This window comes from Pelecanus crispus, chromosome 5, assembly GCF_030463565.1.
Source record: "Pelecanus crispus isolate bPelCri1 chromosome 5, bPelCri1.pri, whole genome shotgun sequence".
NCBI classification, from domain to species: domain Eukaryota; kingdom Metazoa; phylum Chordata; class Aves; order Pelecaniformes; family Pelecanidae; genus Pelecanus; species Pelecanus crispus.
This window is the reverse complement of record NC_134647.1, coordinates 67370870-67388989: the sequence shown is the minus strand read 5'-3', so window position 1 is coordinate 67388989 and position 18120 is coordinate 67370870. Positions and strand designations below refer to the sequence as shown.

Genomic DNA, 18120 nt, shown 5'->3' with positions numbered 1-18120 from the left:
CTAACAGTAATTTGAAAGCTGGATCTAGCTTCCTAATGCATCTGTATGCTTTTGGGAGTGTCACTTTAAGACCACTGATTTTTGGTGAAAATACATTTACTTACCTCTCACAGATGATAGAGGGTTAGCTAACATTTGAGAAACATTTGGAAGAGGAAACGCATTCAATTATTACTATTATTACTTCTCAGTAATACACCTATTGTGAGTGGAAGACAAATAACGCAATACCCTGAAGTACACTACACTTACTGCTGAGTACATTTTTGACACCCATGCAAAGACTGTACTTCAGGAGGCATTACTCCCCTTGAAGAAAAGCAACACTTCGACTAAAAGTTGTATTTGCAATGACTGAAATCATTAGTTGCAGAAATGTTTTAAGATAATTACCAGGTCTGTATAGAAAGCTAGAGAGAAGGGATCTCACAAATTTCAAATTATACTAACACCACATAAGCTAACTTACCTGGCACACTATTATTTCTCTGACGGGTTTGTTTGAATTCAGGACAATCTCTTCTAACGTGACCAACATCCCCACAGATAAAACACCTTTTCTCTCTTGTTTCTCTATCATCTTCTTTCACTTCTTTTTCATCATCTTTCTCATTCTCCTTTTTCTTCAACCTGAGTAACAGTTGTTATTAGCAGTATCACAAAACCACACACACACAAAAAAATCTCTGTAGAGTTGTTATATTGGTATGTTCAAAGGAAATGATTACATAACCAACAGCTGTACCAGAACAGAAGTATCTTACGAATCCCAGAAAAATACTTTCAGAATCTGGGCTGGTTAACAACCTGTTTGTATAAACTTCATGAACTTAGAAGCTCCCCAGATTTGTCCAGAAGCTATCCGACTATATTAGTGCAGAACTATACCTGCAGTTAAGTAGGCTTAGTCTGCCAGTTAGTTTCGGAGTAGTTCTATGCAACAATCCCACTGAGTCAGACTATACACAAAACAAGTTAGCTGTATCTTGTAGGTATAACCTCCCCCTGACTGGAGATGGCATATTTCTCTCTAAGAGTATATTAGCATCCTGAGCCTAGACAGGATGTGAAAGAAAGCACTGAGGCTCTTTCAAACATTCAATACTAATACAACAAACAGGAGATGAACTAGTGATCAGGAACCAAGACAAGACATAAAGGTCTTTTTCCACATGTAGGATTGTTACATATTAATACTATTTTGTGAGCTATATATACAATTGAGAGAGATTCTGTGTGGCTGTGCTGTAGTAGCAGTTTGTGCAAAGAGCAGATCACAACTTCTTTTCCTGACGCAGATGTAGGGAAAGAGGTGATGCAATTCAATGTGCTAGTGCTTGTGAGGAGTATGTTAAGGGAGCAGCTGAAAGAAACAGTCAACCTGTGACCCTAGAGCTCCAGTCCAGTTCATGTATCTTGAACTCTGCTGACTGAACAAAAGGCTGTAAATAAGGACTTTGTAGCAGGAAGAGATGAAGAATCTTTTGAAGAATTACAGAGCACACAACTGAACATAAGGAGTAAATGAAAGAGTCCAGACTCTAATCTGCATTCTAAGGGCTTCAACAGTTTTTAGGAGTCATTGGACAACCAACACTGAATGGGTCATTAAAAATCCAAAGATGTAAAAATGCAAGGAGTACACATTCTCTGTCCATTCCTGCTAAACTCTATTTGGAGACGTTGGCCTGCATGTACTAGGGACTCCTTTTGAAGGAGTACTGGATCCAAAACTCCTAAGGGCAATTAATGTACAAGTGCAAGACCACTAAGTGACTGGCACCAGTATGATGTTACAGAAATGTACCTTAACAATGTACATTTTAACTACTCATAGATTTTAATAAATGAACTTTTACCTGTCTTGCAGAGGTACGTTATCAGATCTATAGAACAAATTAAATTCAACATTGTCTTCTGAACATGATCACTACAGGAAATCCATTTTAATACATTAGAAATTGTGCAGCCAGGTAATATGGTCTCCAACTGAATGTTTACACTATAAAAAGATAATTCAGTGATCTGAATTTTAAGGTAAACTGTAACTACAGATAGATCATGAAGCAAAAGTGTTAACATATTATTACAGACTGTTGATTTTACTCTGTGTGTGTTTGCATAAACACTCTTAAGATTTAAAGAGATGGCCAAAAATAGTCTTAAGAAAAGCAAAAATAGGATGGGAAATTGAGGATCAGATATGAAGTTTTGATTTTCTCTGCCATTCAGCACAGAAATTCTTCAATTTCCATTAAAATTTCAAATATCCAAATCTGTCCTGATTTAATCTCAAAGATTTTACGTTAGCTTTATATATTACTTACCTCCTCCTCTTTGGACAGTCTTTCATGTAGTGACCAATTTTTCCACAAACACGACAACATCTGTCATTGGGTGCCAATTCCCCATCTGTCAGCACTTTTGAGTCAAAAAAGTATTCCTATCAAAATACATCAGACAGATAGTAAATACATAAACCATTCACTTACAAGACTGAGAAATGAAAGCAAAATGGCCACTTTTCACTTCCTATTGTTCCTGAAATTTTACTACTTCTTAGATTATACCTAGCCCTTTCCTTCCCCTAGATAATGGCAGCTTTTTCAGAGATGTGGAGCAGTTTGGGCTAAAAAGGGGTATTTAGTCTTAGGGCCAGAGGCTGAATTTGCAGAACAGCTTATCCAGACTCCAGCCTGCTGCCTACCTGCTGCTTCCCCAAAGGCTATTCCGAGGGCAATTTTTTGCCTATGATCTATTTTGGTATCTGAGTCACTGCTTGTATGCTTTCCGAAGCAGCCTACGTCCCTTCCCAAATTACATGATTCTATCCCCCTAGGCAGAACAAAGCTCAGGTGGGAAACAGATGGAACATCTGCACACTGACCTGTATCACTCCCCTCCCCTGGAATTTGCTAAGGACAGCTGCAGTTCTGACATGTGTCAGCGCAAAGGCCACAGTTCACAGCCTCTGAGCAACATAAACATTGTGAAAGTACTATTTTGCCTGAAAGACTGAAATAGAGGTACCAATGGAAATGTCCTAACTCCAGCTCGGGAACGAAGTCCTACTGTAGACAGGTAATTTACTGAACCTTTTTGCTACAGTCTCCTCTCACTACCACTAAGCTGCAATACAGGGCATTGGCTTAGGAAGCAGATCGAGAACTCCTCCTTTGTTGGGTGCTTTGGAGAAATAAAATGCTATCTAATACTATTGGCATCATTTACTTCACATAAGAGACAGCGCATGTGCATGCTAAGGCTGCTTTCTGTGTTGCCTTTTACCCTTATGTAGAATGTTCAGTGAAAATCTGAGATGAGGCAGAACACCACAAACGACCACATATACAAACACACAGTATATGCTTTCCAGAAGCGCTATAGCCTTATGTTGAACATGCATGCAAACAATTAAAAAAAAAAACTAATTAGCAATAATATTAGATATGCTCCCATATTTGTCAGTTATACATAACTACATCCACACTGTAATTCATTACTATTTGTATCACAGTAGTACTCAAAAGACCCAATAAAAGCAGGTCCTATTTTATTAGGCATTGCACAAACCAGAACACAGTCACTGCATTAAAGAACATTTAATACAAACTCAGAAAAAACACAGATAAAGTAAGCACATGGAAAACAAAAGATAGGGAAGGATGAGGGGAAATAAAAGCTTTCAAAACATTTTCAAAATCCCTTAGAAACACAAACCCTGTTAAAAGCCATCGGGAGAACAGCCCTCTAAACTGTCTTAGAAAACGCTTTTCTAAGTAAATGTTAAAAATATTAATTCCAGCTGATTTATTTTGCTCATATAAAAAACAGTTCTCTATTATGCATCAATGACTGGACCCTGCACCACAGGGGAGTACTTTCTCTAATATGATGTTGCATGAACACATTCCTGACCCTGACTCACTATGCAAATTTTGAAGGTCAACTGATTGGGGAAGGGCGGGGGGAAGTTGATCATAGTCCTTTTCCTTCCTTAAGAAGCAATCCTTACTTTCCCCACCAACTGCAAAAATAAGATTCATGAGATGTTACATTCTACTGTTTTCTTTAGCTACGTGAATAGCTAGCAAAGTTCCTAAAGGTGTTTCTGGGTTTTACAGCACATTTTGCAGCTTTCTGCAATACTTAATGTCACAAACAAAACCAAACACAAACCCAAAATAAGCTTACTTTCCCCAAACCTGCCAAAAATACCCATCAACCATCCAACTACTCAACTACTCCTATGAATTTTATATTGCAGGAGCCCAATACTAAGCTATACATTTTGTGCAGATCATGTATAATTACATACATTGTGCACACCAAATTGATAAATACATACAAGAGGTTTGCTTTAGATGCATCAATGCAGTGGATGAAGAAAAGTAAACAACATACTAAAAACTATGAAAACTTACAGCTTCTCTTCCAACAGCTGGGTAGAATGGGGTACCAAATAATTTTCTCCCATTGATAAATGCCTTCATTATGAAATTGGTCACTATTGAAGAAAGACAAAGTTATTGGAAAATAACAGAAAAGGCACAACACTTTAGAAATTAGCGAACATTGATCATTAGTGGACATTAATAGCTTACTTTTCCTAGAGACTCCAGCACCCAGATTATGATTCAAGTCAAAAGGATCTGTGTAAAGAAGGGAGAAAAACAAATCAGAGTTGGAAAAAATATGCTGCAACAAAAATTTTCTATTTAACACAGAAAATTCCATTTTAAATGCACTCACAGAGTAGATGATAGCAAAGCAATGCTGAGTGTTTTAAAAATACGGGACTAACCATAATAAAGTAAGAGCAATTTACTGACATGTACTAAAAGTTAGGAGTCTGATCTCATTTTGTAAGCTGCAGGACTTGCAAACAATGTTTTTAAACATTGATGGTAGTTTCCTCACATGAAGATCCTGTGCAACAAGGAGAACAGATGCTCAAACAACAGTGTTCATCACTCCCCCATCAATGGAACAAAAATTCAGCAGGTAAGTACCTTCGATGGCAATACATTTGGATGTCCACTGTTTCTCAAACGTAGTTAACAGCTTCTTCTGCCGGATGCTGATCACATATTCCTTGAAGTCAAATTCTTCAGTGTAGAATCGCAGCAACCCTAGCCAGAGTTCTCCAAGTGATTCAGTGTTCTTTCCAAGAGAAGGCAGACGCTTCTTCTGCATGCAATTGAAGACACAATTTATTCAGCTACAGTTATGCAAGTATTTCTCCTGCAAACTCTCTGAGTTTGTCTATGACGAACAGTTTCACTTGGTTAAAGTAAGGCTAAATTGCTACAGTTAACACTACCTCAATCTTGGACTGTTTATTAGGAGTAAAAAGTATTTTTCCTGATTTATGTTATTTAGAAATGATTTAAAATAAACCAAGAACAAACAGACACTCATTTCAGCAAAACAGGAGTAATTTGGGAAGTTATAATAATATGGATATGGAAATTTAACTACTCTTTTATATACTACACTGTTAGAAATTTATTACTTTCCCATAAAAACAAGCTTTAAGTTTTAGTGACTCTTCTGGAGTTAGAGTATTACCAATTCTTCCATGTCATCAAAGAAAAAGGCATTCCATCCATCCACCATTCTTTGTGGAATCTGTTTTCCATCAAATATCTGCCAAAATAGAGAGGGACACAGTTACCACTCTAATCCAAAGTCACCATAAAAGACTTGCAGTTTCGCTGGTGAGAAATAATACAAAAATACAAATCTTTTCATTTTAACAATTACTTCTAATATAGGCAGAATTTCCCATTAAAAAGCCTGAAAGTGTTTTTGCATTATTGCTATACCTCTCTCAAATTATTTGGGTCTTTTTACTTGTTCTTTGCAACTAAGAAAACATGACTGAATTACCTCATCAAGATTCCAACATCCTTCTTGCCCACAAAACCTCTAAGGAGACTTTATATGACTCCTATTACATTTTGACTTTAGCAAAGCCAAGGGGAAATTCCACTGTTATTTAAATGCACTCTCAGGGTAGCAATAAAGTAACAACCCCCAACCACGTCTTAAGTCTCAACTGCAGTGCTTAAGCCAATTTTCCTCTTGCATGCAGACAACAAAAAAGTCAGAAAAGGATAATTTTCAGAAGTGCTTGGGAGTTCCAGAGCGTATCCAGGAAGAGGTAGATAGCTGACTAATTATGTTCTCCCCACCCATGCAATGGAGGTACAGAATATTATTTTTCTTAAGAAGGTTTCCTGGCACATCTAAAATAGTATCTCTGAAGCTGTACCAAAGCATTGGTTATCTTTTTTCCCCCCCTCATCAAATCATAAAATAAACTTTTTCTCTTACAGATAAGGTGTTGAGCAATAAATAATGCTTCTGACAATAACTGATGGAAGAGCTGGACTCGCATCTCAAGAGCATCTGGCGCAGTCTCACAATTACAATTCCCTTCTCTCCATACCACCTGCCAATTTTTTTTTCTATCCTGTTCAGCATATAAATATCATCATAAGACCAAAATCCCAAAGTAAACATAACAGCAGAACTTAGGTCCAACAGATTCCCGATTTTGTTGTAATTTTCTTGGTAAGTTTTACCCACTAAAACCAAGCAGGAGTTGGGGACTTGCTAATGCAGAAGGGCCCCATATTTCATTCATCCCCCTGATCCTGAAAGCCCAGACTTCTCATATTTGGCTTGAAGAAACAAGGCATCTATTTTCATAGCCTCTTTTTCTGAAAACCTACCTCCTGAAGAACTGGAATAACCGGTGGATTTCTCTGCTGTAGAAAGTACAAAACCATAAGAATATAGGCATATGAAGACAGACTGCCACGGGATGCATCACCAATATCGCAGCGCTGAAAAAATAAATTTTAAACAAAATACTGAATTTACATTTTATTATTCAACACTAACAACTATGTCAGAGAGCAAAGAGAAACCCCACCAGTAACGGAAAATACATTCATCTCGTAACTAAAAATTGTTTTATGAAGCCTGAAAAATGTATGTCCTCAGAGTCAAGTGCTATCTGGCAAATCCACAGCATAATTTGACTAACACAGAAACAGAAAAGCTTTTCATAGCCATATTTTTTTTAGTTTATAATATGCCAAATTGGGGAAAAAAAAACCCAAAACAAAACCAAATCAAAACCCCCAAAACAGAAATCCCAACAAACCTCTACATCTGATGTCCACGTTTCAATACTGTAAAATTTAATTTTCTTAAATTCGTGTTACTAGAGCTAATTTCTACAATTCCTTATTGTTTTGGTTTTCCCCCTTTTTAAAAATAATTAATTAATAGGCAAGTATTTCCATGTCGTACTGGCAACTTAGGCAATACCTGGCATTTTGCTAGCATACATACACATACCTAATTAAACCATGGTCCAGCCTGCACAACACAGCGTAAAACAAACACCAATGAATTACCTTACTATGCTTGAAAATCTTATTACAGTATAACCGTTCTCCAGCACCTGCTTCTAAACTACCCTTTGCTTCAAGCATGTGTCATAACAAACATTTTTAACCTCCTAGGTCTGGAAAAAAAGGGATTCACAAATTACTTTCCAATTAGCAGCAGCAGTGACAGCTGTTCTTGGTTTTTCTGCCAAAGCAAACGGAGGAGGAAGCATTTTGCTTAAACACAGAGTATTTGTATAGCTATGAAGTCACCTCCATATACATACATTCAAGAGTGTATGTCCCACAACTTGGAAACTTGGTCTTTACAGTAAGATTTTTAGAATGTATACAATAGTATGCAATACTACCAAAAAAGTGTAAGATTCATTATTATCAACACAAGGCATTTTTAATCTGGATACCGAAGAGACATGGCAATATTCTGCACTGCTGTGACCATACAAAAAAAACCAAACACATTACTAGTCTTGGTGACAGTATAATGAACATGTCCATTCCATTCTGGAACAAAGTTATTTTATTAATCTTGATGCATTTTATTACATTAACATCTGGTAGCATAATACACTCTCTATAACCCATTTTTTATTTGCCCCTGTTTCACTAAGCTTTCTTTGGATGTGTATTTAATAGTGCAGCTTGAATAAAAAGAAACACCATATTTCAATTATCAAAGGCGGTATAGTATAACACTTTGTTAGAATATCATACGAAAAAAAGATGCAGGAGATTAAGAGTTTGGTAAATAACAAATACCAGAAGTCAAGTATATGTCCTAGACACATCAAGTAGAGACTTATGCATTCATCAACCCATACCTACTCCTGACTTTTACAGTAAGTAAAACAAGACAAGTAGGCCAGAAGAAAGCTGCAGTAAATCTCTGCGCCGGTCCTAGATATGGAAACTTGGGAAGCCCATGCACAGCCACATGCCCCTACATCTTACAGTTACCATTTTTTCCAGTTTTGTTTGTTTGCTTGGGGTTTGTTTTTTTTTTTTTTTCACTGTAGCTGGTTTGAAATTGAAAACGAAAATAAAGTTTTCCTTTCATCAGCTTCCTCTTAAGACACAAATCTTTCAACAGATAGCAGAAGATTCCAGGACTAAAGAACTTGAGTCTGACACACACAATCAGATGGAGCATAGTCAGCTTAAGAAAGTGCACTTCATATTAATAGCGTTCTACTGTCTCCTTTCCAGTTGGTATTAGCAAAAGGTAAACTCAGTGGCTGTATCAGAAAACACCGTATTATACAAATAAGTACCTTCTTTTTATATTACCTTTGCAAAAACTTTCATTGTATAGCCCAGATATTGCACTCTAGGATCAATAGCCGCATACGTAGCCAGCATTCTTGTGTTATGCTGTGCCTGGGAAAAAAAAGAAAAAAAAAAAATCAAACAGGTGTTTCAATGTAATTTGTGGTTAATTGTAGTATAGTCTGCAGTTCAAGCACAGGAGATGCATAATACAACAGGAGGGCAAAAAAAATTACGACAATATTCCATAAAATTCATGCAACATTTCCTGCACAAATGTAACTGAAAGGTGTAATCAGGACAGTATTAACACAGTAACAACATTAAGAACCTTGGAAAACACCAGAAAAGAATTAAGTCCATAAAATGACTCACATTGGAACAAACTCCACAAATTGCATCTTCTTCACAGGTGAATGTGAGCCCATTACCTAAGAAATCGTGCAATCTCATTGTGCTAGACACAAGCTGGGATGAGATGTACCATTCATGATGGCAGAAAGGCCATGGTGACTGTGGCACTAACAGCTTTTCAGGAGCACTCACAAAAATGCTGATGCTGCCTGCCATCAGGTTATACAGCTACTTGGGTTGCGCTGAGGGTGTGGGTCACTGAATTTAAATAATGTAGGAAAAAAAAAACCCAAACACACAAAAGCTTTTTAATTCTGGTTTCAAAATTATTCCCTCAAATGATTATTTGAGTGAACTAACAATGAATTAAACAGCTTTCTTTGAACACAAAGCCAAACACAAACAGATGCTTACCAGTGTATTGTATAAACTGATATCTCCTTCTAAGCCACTTCGTCTGTGTTCAAATTTTACTATAGGCACTTTGGCTGTTGTTATAGGCAAGATGTTTCTCAAACCTAGGGAAGTAACACTTTAGTACACAAAACATTTCCATTTACTATCTATATATATAAAAAAATGTAAATACAAAACAAATAATACTTTAAAACACCTACCTGGATGCTTCTTAAGAACTTTTGCCAAACCTTCTATTATTTCTTTACAGTTTAATTTCTAGGAAAAACAAATATCACAGCTTCAGATGTTAAAACATAGATCCTACCCCAACAAGCACATTTACTATCAAAAATATATTTTGTAGAGGAAAAGTCGGCATAAAAAAGAAGTAAGTAATAATCCAGCACATGAATTTACATGAACTGGTAACTCGTATTCTCTATGTGGACAACTACAGTACACTAAATGTGTGTCTGTAGGGCATTAAAAGTAAAATAGGCTATTATCTTGCTTCAGTTGTGCAGAGCGCAACAAGCCAATGTGCTACTAGCAAAATCCTACCTTTTCTGTGTACAGAAATCTTAACTGAATTAAAAAACCTCGAAGAATTCTTTAATTTAAAATAGTAGTTTTATCAATTTCAGGACTCTTACCTCTGCATTTTCATGGCCTTCCAACGTCATGCAGATATCGAGATCACTGTCCCGAAATCCGAATCCATTCTTTGAAGAGCCAAACAAGCAAAGTCTGGCTTTGTCTGATCAAAAGAGTAGACCAAAAAAAGGTAAGTTTTTTTACAGTTGAATGGTAAGTGATTACTATTGAATATTGCTTAACTGAGATGTATAGGTGCCCATAAAAAATGAGCTTTAAGAGAGAGCTTACAATGCCCACTTCTAAGACTTCATCTTTGATAAAGGAAGAAGCACAATACTTTGAAATTATTTATAGAAAATAAGGCAGGATAAAGCCCATGTAATTTTTATGAGTGAAGTATGTTACAGAGTTACTATGACCATTAAATGGCATCTCTAGATGTGGTGCAATGTTTTGTGGTATGTGACTGCACTTTCCTGTTTTAAATAAATCAAAATAATGTGCAAACCCAGTCACCAGTCCAGCTTTACCCCACAGATAAGACAGAGCTATTCTTAAGGTAGCCCAAGCAATTATTTCTGGTTCCACTCATACTTTATCTAGATTGCATATTTTTCCTGTGACTAGGTAAATTTGGTCAATCAGTAAGTTTCTGTAATCATAACATACTGTTCAGCAGATACAACGAAGAAGATTAATATATTTTATGGCACATTCTTTCCCAATTGTTTTGTTGACATTTTTGTTTGAAACACAACACTATAATGTATTTTCACTCTTGTAAAGGAAAGCGAAATTATGTAACTGAGAAGAAGCAATTTCTTCCTAACTGAAAAGAATACATTTACCTGTTCAACTGGAATCAATGCTAGGAAAATATTTATTAACACCTATTCATAGCTTTTTCCTAACCTTTAATAGAATTGGAAATCTTAAGTCTTTCAAGGTTCTGTAACAGGTCTCAATCCTCAGCTGCTGCCAGTAAGTGGAGGGCACAGCCGGTGCATGGAACTGCAATTCACAATTCCCTGATCACAGGCCAGCTACAGCAGAACGGATGGCCTTCTGTGTAAAGCAGTGGACTGGAATTCAGGAGACCTGGGTTTGGTACCTGGCTCTAGCACTGTTTCACCACACCTACAAAAAAATCACTTTGCATCTCTGTGCCTTGAATTCCATCACTGTAGTAAGATACTTTTGCCTATTTTATAAAAGGGAGGTGAAGTTAACAAACTCGTTAAGATTTCTAAGATGCTTAAACACTTGTGACTAGGCAACAAAAGTACTCGGCCCACGATGTGGGTAACACTAAACCCAACTGGCCAAAGCCCATTCAAGCTTTCTTTTTGTCCTGACTGCAACAGTCCTGTATCTGCATTATTACACTTGCAGCTCCTCCTCCATTCTAGGGACATTTCCATGGAATAGCATTGAGGGATGTTCAATTTAGAAGTCTGCAAGATAGCTTTACATACAGAGGGAAAAAGAGATGCCACTGCTTTAAGCAAGGAAAATGAGCAGTAATGAGACAAATTACAGCTTCATGCTCTGGACAACATGAATGAAGAAAGCATTATCAAGAATTACTACCTACTGTTACATACCATTATACTCTTTTCGAATAAATCTTTCCAAACTTGCCAGAATTTGTTCTCTGTTTTGTTGCTCAGATAAAGGAGGGGATAATTCATCTAAGTAAAAACAAGTGAAAACACAGTCAGACGTGACATTCAGCTACCTCAAAACTTTTTTTCAGCTAATTAAAAGTATTGGATACCATTTTTGTTGTTGTTACATTTACTTTCCTTGAATACGTGTTTTTCCTTTTTTTTTTTTTTTTTGTATCATTAGAGTTGTTGGGATTTTATTTCAGACATCTGATTTTTCTGCAATTATTCAAATATAGAGCATCTTGGTGGGCACCTGGTGTCCAGCCAAGGTTAACCCACCACAGCACTCAAAAGGGTTTTTTTCCAAAAGAAGCCATAGAATTTGACAAACACAAAAACTAGTTTTTCCCAGAACCTAATTTCTGGGAACACTAGTAACTTTTTACAAGCGCAGTGAAAAATACTGCATAGTATTAGTTTCTCAAATCTGTTACAAGAATTTGGTATCACAGGCATGGGTTATATGAAAATAAAACTATTGGTGAATCTGTAGCCTAGGGTACCTGGAAGAGCTACTTCCCACTGAATTTACTGGAGTAAGTAATTTAACCCTAAAGTTTTTATTTTTTCCAGATTACAGTTCACAGTGGAGTGCAAACACTTTTCCAACTTACCAAAACATCTTTTACACACTATATCAAGTATTTCCCGAAATCTGTCTGTCATTGGTGGTAGTGGTTTTAAATCAATTTTCTTGAAATCCTCTGGGCAGTCATTTTTGGAATGTCCATCCCGTTTGCAGATGCTGCATACTATAGTTGGTGGCTTTTGGGGGCGGGGAAGTGCACAAATACAATTTTACTTTTAAGATAGTTCAACAGACCTAACATTTCCATGCAAGTCATGCAACCAAGAACATGTAACATCTGAACAGCAACAGAGTCTCTACAAAGAACAGAACACCTCTCAACGGGCTGCATTTATTTCTCACAGTGCATAAGAGCACCGGGAAATTATGCAAGAAAGTAGGAGAGGAAGGAGGAAAAAAATCCACAAAACAACCAAAAAACAAATCCCAGGATTTTTTTTTTTTTTTGTGGAAATCGGAAAGCTTTGCATAAGATAGGGGCAACAGACCATCTCATCCAAATGGCATACACATTTGGTGTTTTCGAGTCCTGAATAACAGGTACTCTAAAAAGGCTAGAGCTACCATTCATAACAGAGCCTGAAACAATCACTGGGAGAATCCAGTCATCCATCCACCCTTAGTTTTAGTGACTTAAAAGTAATAGCCCATTGATACATGACCAGCACTGCTTAAATACACAGCTTACCTTTCCTGAAGTCAAAATAAACTTATCAAACACATAATGCATTTCTTCTGTAGAGAGTCTGCCTTCATCTTTGAGATCATGAGCTTCCACCATTGCTTTGCAGTTGGGCGAGGTAGCTGGTGTGCCAGTGCACTTATTCTTCTGAGAAGACTCTATTACCAAACTCTGTCTACTTCCAGCATCAGAAAATTCATTACTAGAATTTGTGTCATAGGGCTGATGTTCACTGCAGTTACAATGGTGGCTTGGCTCACCTTCAGTTATACAAACTGAAATTTCTAAATCATCCCTCTCTTTAAGTGATTTTTGCTTTAATTCACAGCATTCATTAGAAATAAAGGATAAAGCTTCTTCTTTGTCTTCATCATAACTCGAGTCCAATGTTGAAAGTAGCAAAGAGTCTATGTTCTTGGAAGTACATCTTTTGGCTACAGCTTCTACCACTTCATCACATTCAAGTTCATTCTCTGGTATGTTACATCCACTTCCCGTAATTTTTTGATCTACAACTTTTTCCCCTTGTGGAAGGCAACAGTTGGCTACAGGCTCTTCAGATCTTGTGGATTTTTTATTATTCATTTTCCCTTTTTCTTTTTTCTTGGTATCTGGCTTGGATTTAATCCCATCTTTACTTTGTGGACATGCAAAATATTTATACGCTGTCCTAAATCGCTCCAGGATGTACTCAAATACCATCTGGCTATTTAGACTTCGTGCAACATTCCTCTTTAGTGCAAAAGGATCTACGAAGAAAAAGAACAATTTAATTAGTAAACTTTAATTTCTACATTTCACTAAAGCAGCTGAAATACATAAGTTATGATACAGCAGTTAAAAAGAGATGCTCGTAATATAATCCAGAATTGTATTTGGATATGCTTAGAGAACGTAGAGCCCACAAGCTTCTTTGGACTTCTTCCATACAAAACACAACACAGGTCTGGCCATGAACGGTTGGCTATCATAAACCATTCTAAATAGTGTTATTTAAAAAGAACACCACAGGTATATTGTACCATTATATTAAGGTCAATTTCTAAACTAGAAATGCAAATAAACATACAAAGGCAAAATAAATGTAGGCCTGTCTGAACTTTTTTCCTTCACCAAAGAAGGAGTTACATTTCCCTTAAGAAATTAATTTTGCCAACAGTAACATTAAGGTTTTAAGGATTATATGAACCAATCTCACCAGGTTTCATTCTTAGTCCTTCCTAGCGATTTCTAGATCAAACATGTTTTCCAAGTAAAAAGAGCACTTGCACAGTTGCTATAAGTTTGCCTGGGAAGATAGTATCAAACTGAGATTCTGTTACTTCATAATTTCAGTTACAAACTTAACATTAAAAATAAACCAAAAGCAAAAATTAAAAACAAAAAACCCACAAAACCAAACAAAAACAACACAAGAAGACCAACAATAGCAGGTATCAGAACCAGAATGCAATCTGTTTTTTGAAATTATTTCCTGTTTCTTCCTCAGTAATGTGCCCTTTCATCTTCCATGTTTTAGTTTCCCACATGCTGAATAAACACTACTCTAGTTTTAGAACTCTCTAGCTAAAAGTGATTGAAGAAAAGAATTGGGAGAGGAAATTAAAGCCACAGGAGTGACCTCAAGACTCAACATGTGCCTCAACAATTCATTGCTTGTTTTTCTCCTTTTTACTTTTCTTTCTTGCTCTTCTTGTACCTTACTGAGTCATCATTCAATATACCTTTAGTAACTCATTCTCTGTCTTTATAATTCTCTTTGACCTATTTCTCCTTGTCCTCTCCATCACCTCATGTGTTACGGAAAAGCTACTTCATCAACATCTCTAGGAACTGTCCAAAATTCATTATTTATGCTTTTACAAAAATATCACTTTAAATGGTTTCTTAAGCTTCCTCAAATACCCAGTTTCTCCATTCTTAAGGCCAATTCAGGATGCCATGTATTTCTCTTAAACAGTACTGTTAAGTACTGTTTACACATTTTTCTGAGTTGAGGAACAGAATCAAGATGTCTTCCAGTTATAAAGAAATAATAGACAAAATAATTTTCTTTCTTCTCTCCCCAGCATATGTAACTCAGGGTATGTATTATCACCAAATTCACATGGTCTCACTCCCTGAAAAAAGCACTTCCCTTAGCAGGATATTCAGGCCCTGAAGCATAGCCTATGACACGCCATTCAGTTTCAGAGTATGGAAATACTACCAACAGGGAAACGGACAACCGGGGGGTAAGGGGTTGGGGAGGGGGTGTTACTTTGACGGGTGCTGCTTTTGGCTTGGGTAGAGTTAATTTTCTTCACAGTAGCTAGTATGGGGCTATGTTTTGGATTTGTGTTGGAAACAGTGTTGATAATACAGGGGTGTTTTTGTTACTGCTGAGCAGTGCTTACACAGAGTCAAGGCCTTTTCTGTTTCCCACCCCACCCCACCCGCAAGGAGGCTGGGGGTGCACAAGAAGTTGGGAGGGGACACAGCCGGGACAGCTGACCCCAACTGACCAAAGGGATGTTCCATACCATATGGCATCATGCTCAGCATGTAAAGCCGGGGGAAGAAGGAGGAAGTGGGGGATGTTTGGAGTTATGGCATTTGTCTTCCCAAGTAACTGTTACGCATGATGGAGCCCTGCTTTCCTGGAGATGGCTGAACACCTGCCTGCCGATGGGAGGTAGTGAATTAATTCCTCTTCTTGCTTTGCTTGTGTGCAAAGCTTTTGCTTTACCTTTTAAACTGTCTTTATCTCAACCCATGAGTTTTCTCACTTTTACTCTTCCAATTCTCTCCCCCATCCCACCGGGGGGAGTGAGCAAGTGGCTGTGCAGGGCTTAGTTGCCGGCTGAGGTTAAACCATGACAATGGTTCACTCTGATGAGAGCTAACCTCTCTGCTCAGTCTGCATTACAGTCAGAGGAAACAAACTGACAGCTGGTAACACTCAAAATACATTGTGGTTTTAGAAAATGCAGCTAGATGTGATGAAAATTCATAACATCAGAATTATTAAAAAGGAATAAATAATAGCTTATAGAAAGAATGAAACAGAGACGAGAACAGAATGGTAGGAAACAGTGAAACAAATTTACACCTCGTACTTCAAGGACCAGAGTTACAAAAAGTAATAATAAACAGAAAATTTGTCTTTAAACAGACTAAATAGCTGAAAAAATATACAAAAAAACAATTTACTTTCTCCTCCAATTATTGATTTAGTTTATTGTCCAGACCTCTTGTGACAGACCTGTAAGTATTAGGTAAATAAAGATAATAATGCACGATGACTACAGAACTAGAAAAGAGTATTATCCTACCTTCAATGGCTATTCGCCTTTTAGGCCAGTTTTTATTCTCTCTGGTTAAGAGTTCTTGTACCCGTATGCTGATGACATATTCCTCCAAAGCAAATTCCAGTGTGTAAAACTTCAACAGTTCTAACCACAGTTGCCCCAGTGAAACTTGGTGAGGGGTTCTGAATGCTAGGAGAGACTGAAACACATGGAAAAGAATGCTCAATGGCAATAAGAAATGAAAATTCCCATTTTTTTCCTGGTTCCATCCAATATTAATGTTTAAAGATTAAAAAAGGGATAAGAGACAGAATATGGTTTTTCAATCAAATAAAGCCACGACTTACATTGCCGTGTTTCTCCTTTGCATTACTTTGGTTGTCCACTTCTGAGCTTGTTACCTTTTTACCACCACCTTTTTGTTGTTCAGCTTTAGTTTTACTTTCTGCTCCAACTGTGTTTTTTGCTGCACCATTTGTTGGTGGTTTGTACTCCCACCGTACAAACTCCTCTTCTTCTATACCTTTCAGCTGGTGGTCATCTGGCCTCTTTGAATCAAAGCCTTCAATCTAACAACAATTAAATTAGCTCTGAAACAAGACTGTATATGATACATACAACCAAAAGTTTTCACCAAAGGTAACACTGACAATTGTGATATTTATCCCCCTCAAGAATAACTGATGTCAGAGAAATAAATTCAGAGAATTAAAGAAGAAAATATTTGCCTTTTCTCCAAAATACAGCATGACACATTTGCACAGGCTATAGCAGCTGCCTTTTTTCAAAAGTCATCAGAATCATCAGGCACCAACTGTGTGAGGATTAAGTACCAATGCATTTTATTTATAAATTTCTTAGGCAATCAAATTCTGCACATTTTATGACCCAGAAATAACATCAACAATTTAACAATAAGGTTACTATATTACCAAAGCACTTACCCAATTGCCCAAATAAGATGGTAAAATGCGTGGTTTTCTTTGTTGGAGAAAAAATATCACCATTAAGGCAAAGGAATATGAGGGAATCCCACCTTCAGCCTGACAGTCAATGTGACAGAGCTGTAAGAGAATAAATCATTACTTTTATGATGGAGTATCAGCATTTTAATTTAAAATCTGTTATTAAAGGACAAATGTTAAAGAAATATGAAATGCATACCACAATGAAACAGAAAATCCTTTACCTCAGAAACTGCAGTTGTCACATCATACCACATACAGACAAAATGCAAATTACAGTAGTACATACAGTGCCTTAAGTTATACTATTTTATTTTAAGTTATTCGCTTCGGTTTCATCACATTTTGTGATTGTGGGACACATTTATGTTCCTACCCAGAATTTCAGTCAACTATCAGGTTTTTGTTATTGTGCAATATCTCATGTATGGAGATGGGGATTCTATGCATCTGGCTGTAATCTGATACTGATCTCTTCTATGGGAACTCAAGAGAGATGTAATAAATGTATTAGACCTCGAACAGTTCTTTGTAGTTTCTACAGCTGCTACTTACACCTTGCTAAATCAAGCAACAATAATACCATGCAACTGATTTTTCAATAAAGCCAAGACATTTTAAGTCAATTACGGCCTGGCAACAATTTCAGGACTTTATTACAAGATAGTTAAATGTTGGTTGTGAGCATTATAACTTGGTTCCTGTGATCACCATTGCTGTCTGTAGGAAGTACAGCAGGGTATGACGACAGACCCTTTTTTGAGCAAGTTAACTTTTTTCAATGTGACCTTAATAGCAGAAAGTTTGCAAGACCCAATTGCTCCATTGAGCTGGTTTTCAAGGATCAATTAACTAGTTTTAAGGAACTAGCGTAACAGCTG

The 18120-nt window shown here is 36.9% G+C and overlaps 1 protein-coding gene across 7 annotated transcripts in view; it reads right to left on the bottom strand.

Moving 5' to 3' along the window:
- The window catches only part of TUT4 (terminal uridylyl transferase 4), a 49402-nt gene that overhangs the window by 7598 nt on the left and 23684 nt on the right, over nucleotides 1-18120 (bottom strand). For 6 of the 7 annotated variants that reach the window (XM_075711512.1, XM_075711511.1, XM_075711517.1 and 3 more), the window contains 17 exons: nucleotides 17219-17338; nucleotides 16622-16843; nucleotides 16299-16473; nucleotides 12991-13733; nucleotides 12328-12478; nucleotides 11648-11734; nucleotides 10100-10203; nucleotides 9665-9722; nucleotides 9462-9565; nucleotides 8715-8804; nucleotides 6741-6854; nucleotides 5572-5649; nucleotides 5013-5190; nucleotides 4605-4652; nucleotides 4425-4507; nucleotides 2328-2443; nucleotides 470-630 (listed from right to left, as the gene is read on the bottom strand). In XM_075711512.1, coding sequence (XP_075567627.1) covers nucleotides 470-630; nucleotides 2328-2443; nucleotides 4425-4507; nucleotides 4605-4652; nucleotides 5013-5190; nucleotides 5572-5649; nucleotides 6741-6854; nucleotides 8715-8804; nucleotides 9462-9565; nucleotides 9665-9722; nucleotides 10100-10203; nucleotides 11648-11734; nucleotides 12328-12478; nucleotides 12991-13733; nucleotides 16299-16473; nucleotides 16622-16843; nucleotides 17219-17338 — 2632 coding nt within the window. The remainder of the gene's footprint in view (nucleotides 1-469; nucleotides 631-2327; nucleotides 2444-4424; nucleotides 4508-4604; nucleotides 4653-5012; nucleotides 5191-5571; nucleotides 5650-6740; nucleotides 6855-8714; nucleotides 8805-9461; nucleotides 9566-9664; nucleotides 9723-10099; nucleotides 10204-11647; nucleotides 11735-12327; nucleotides 12479-12990; nucleotides 13734-16298; nucleotides 16474-16621; nucleotides 16844-17218; nucleotides 17339-18120) is intronic. The other variant, XM_075711515.1, reaches the window with a different exon arrangement.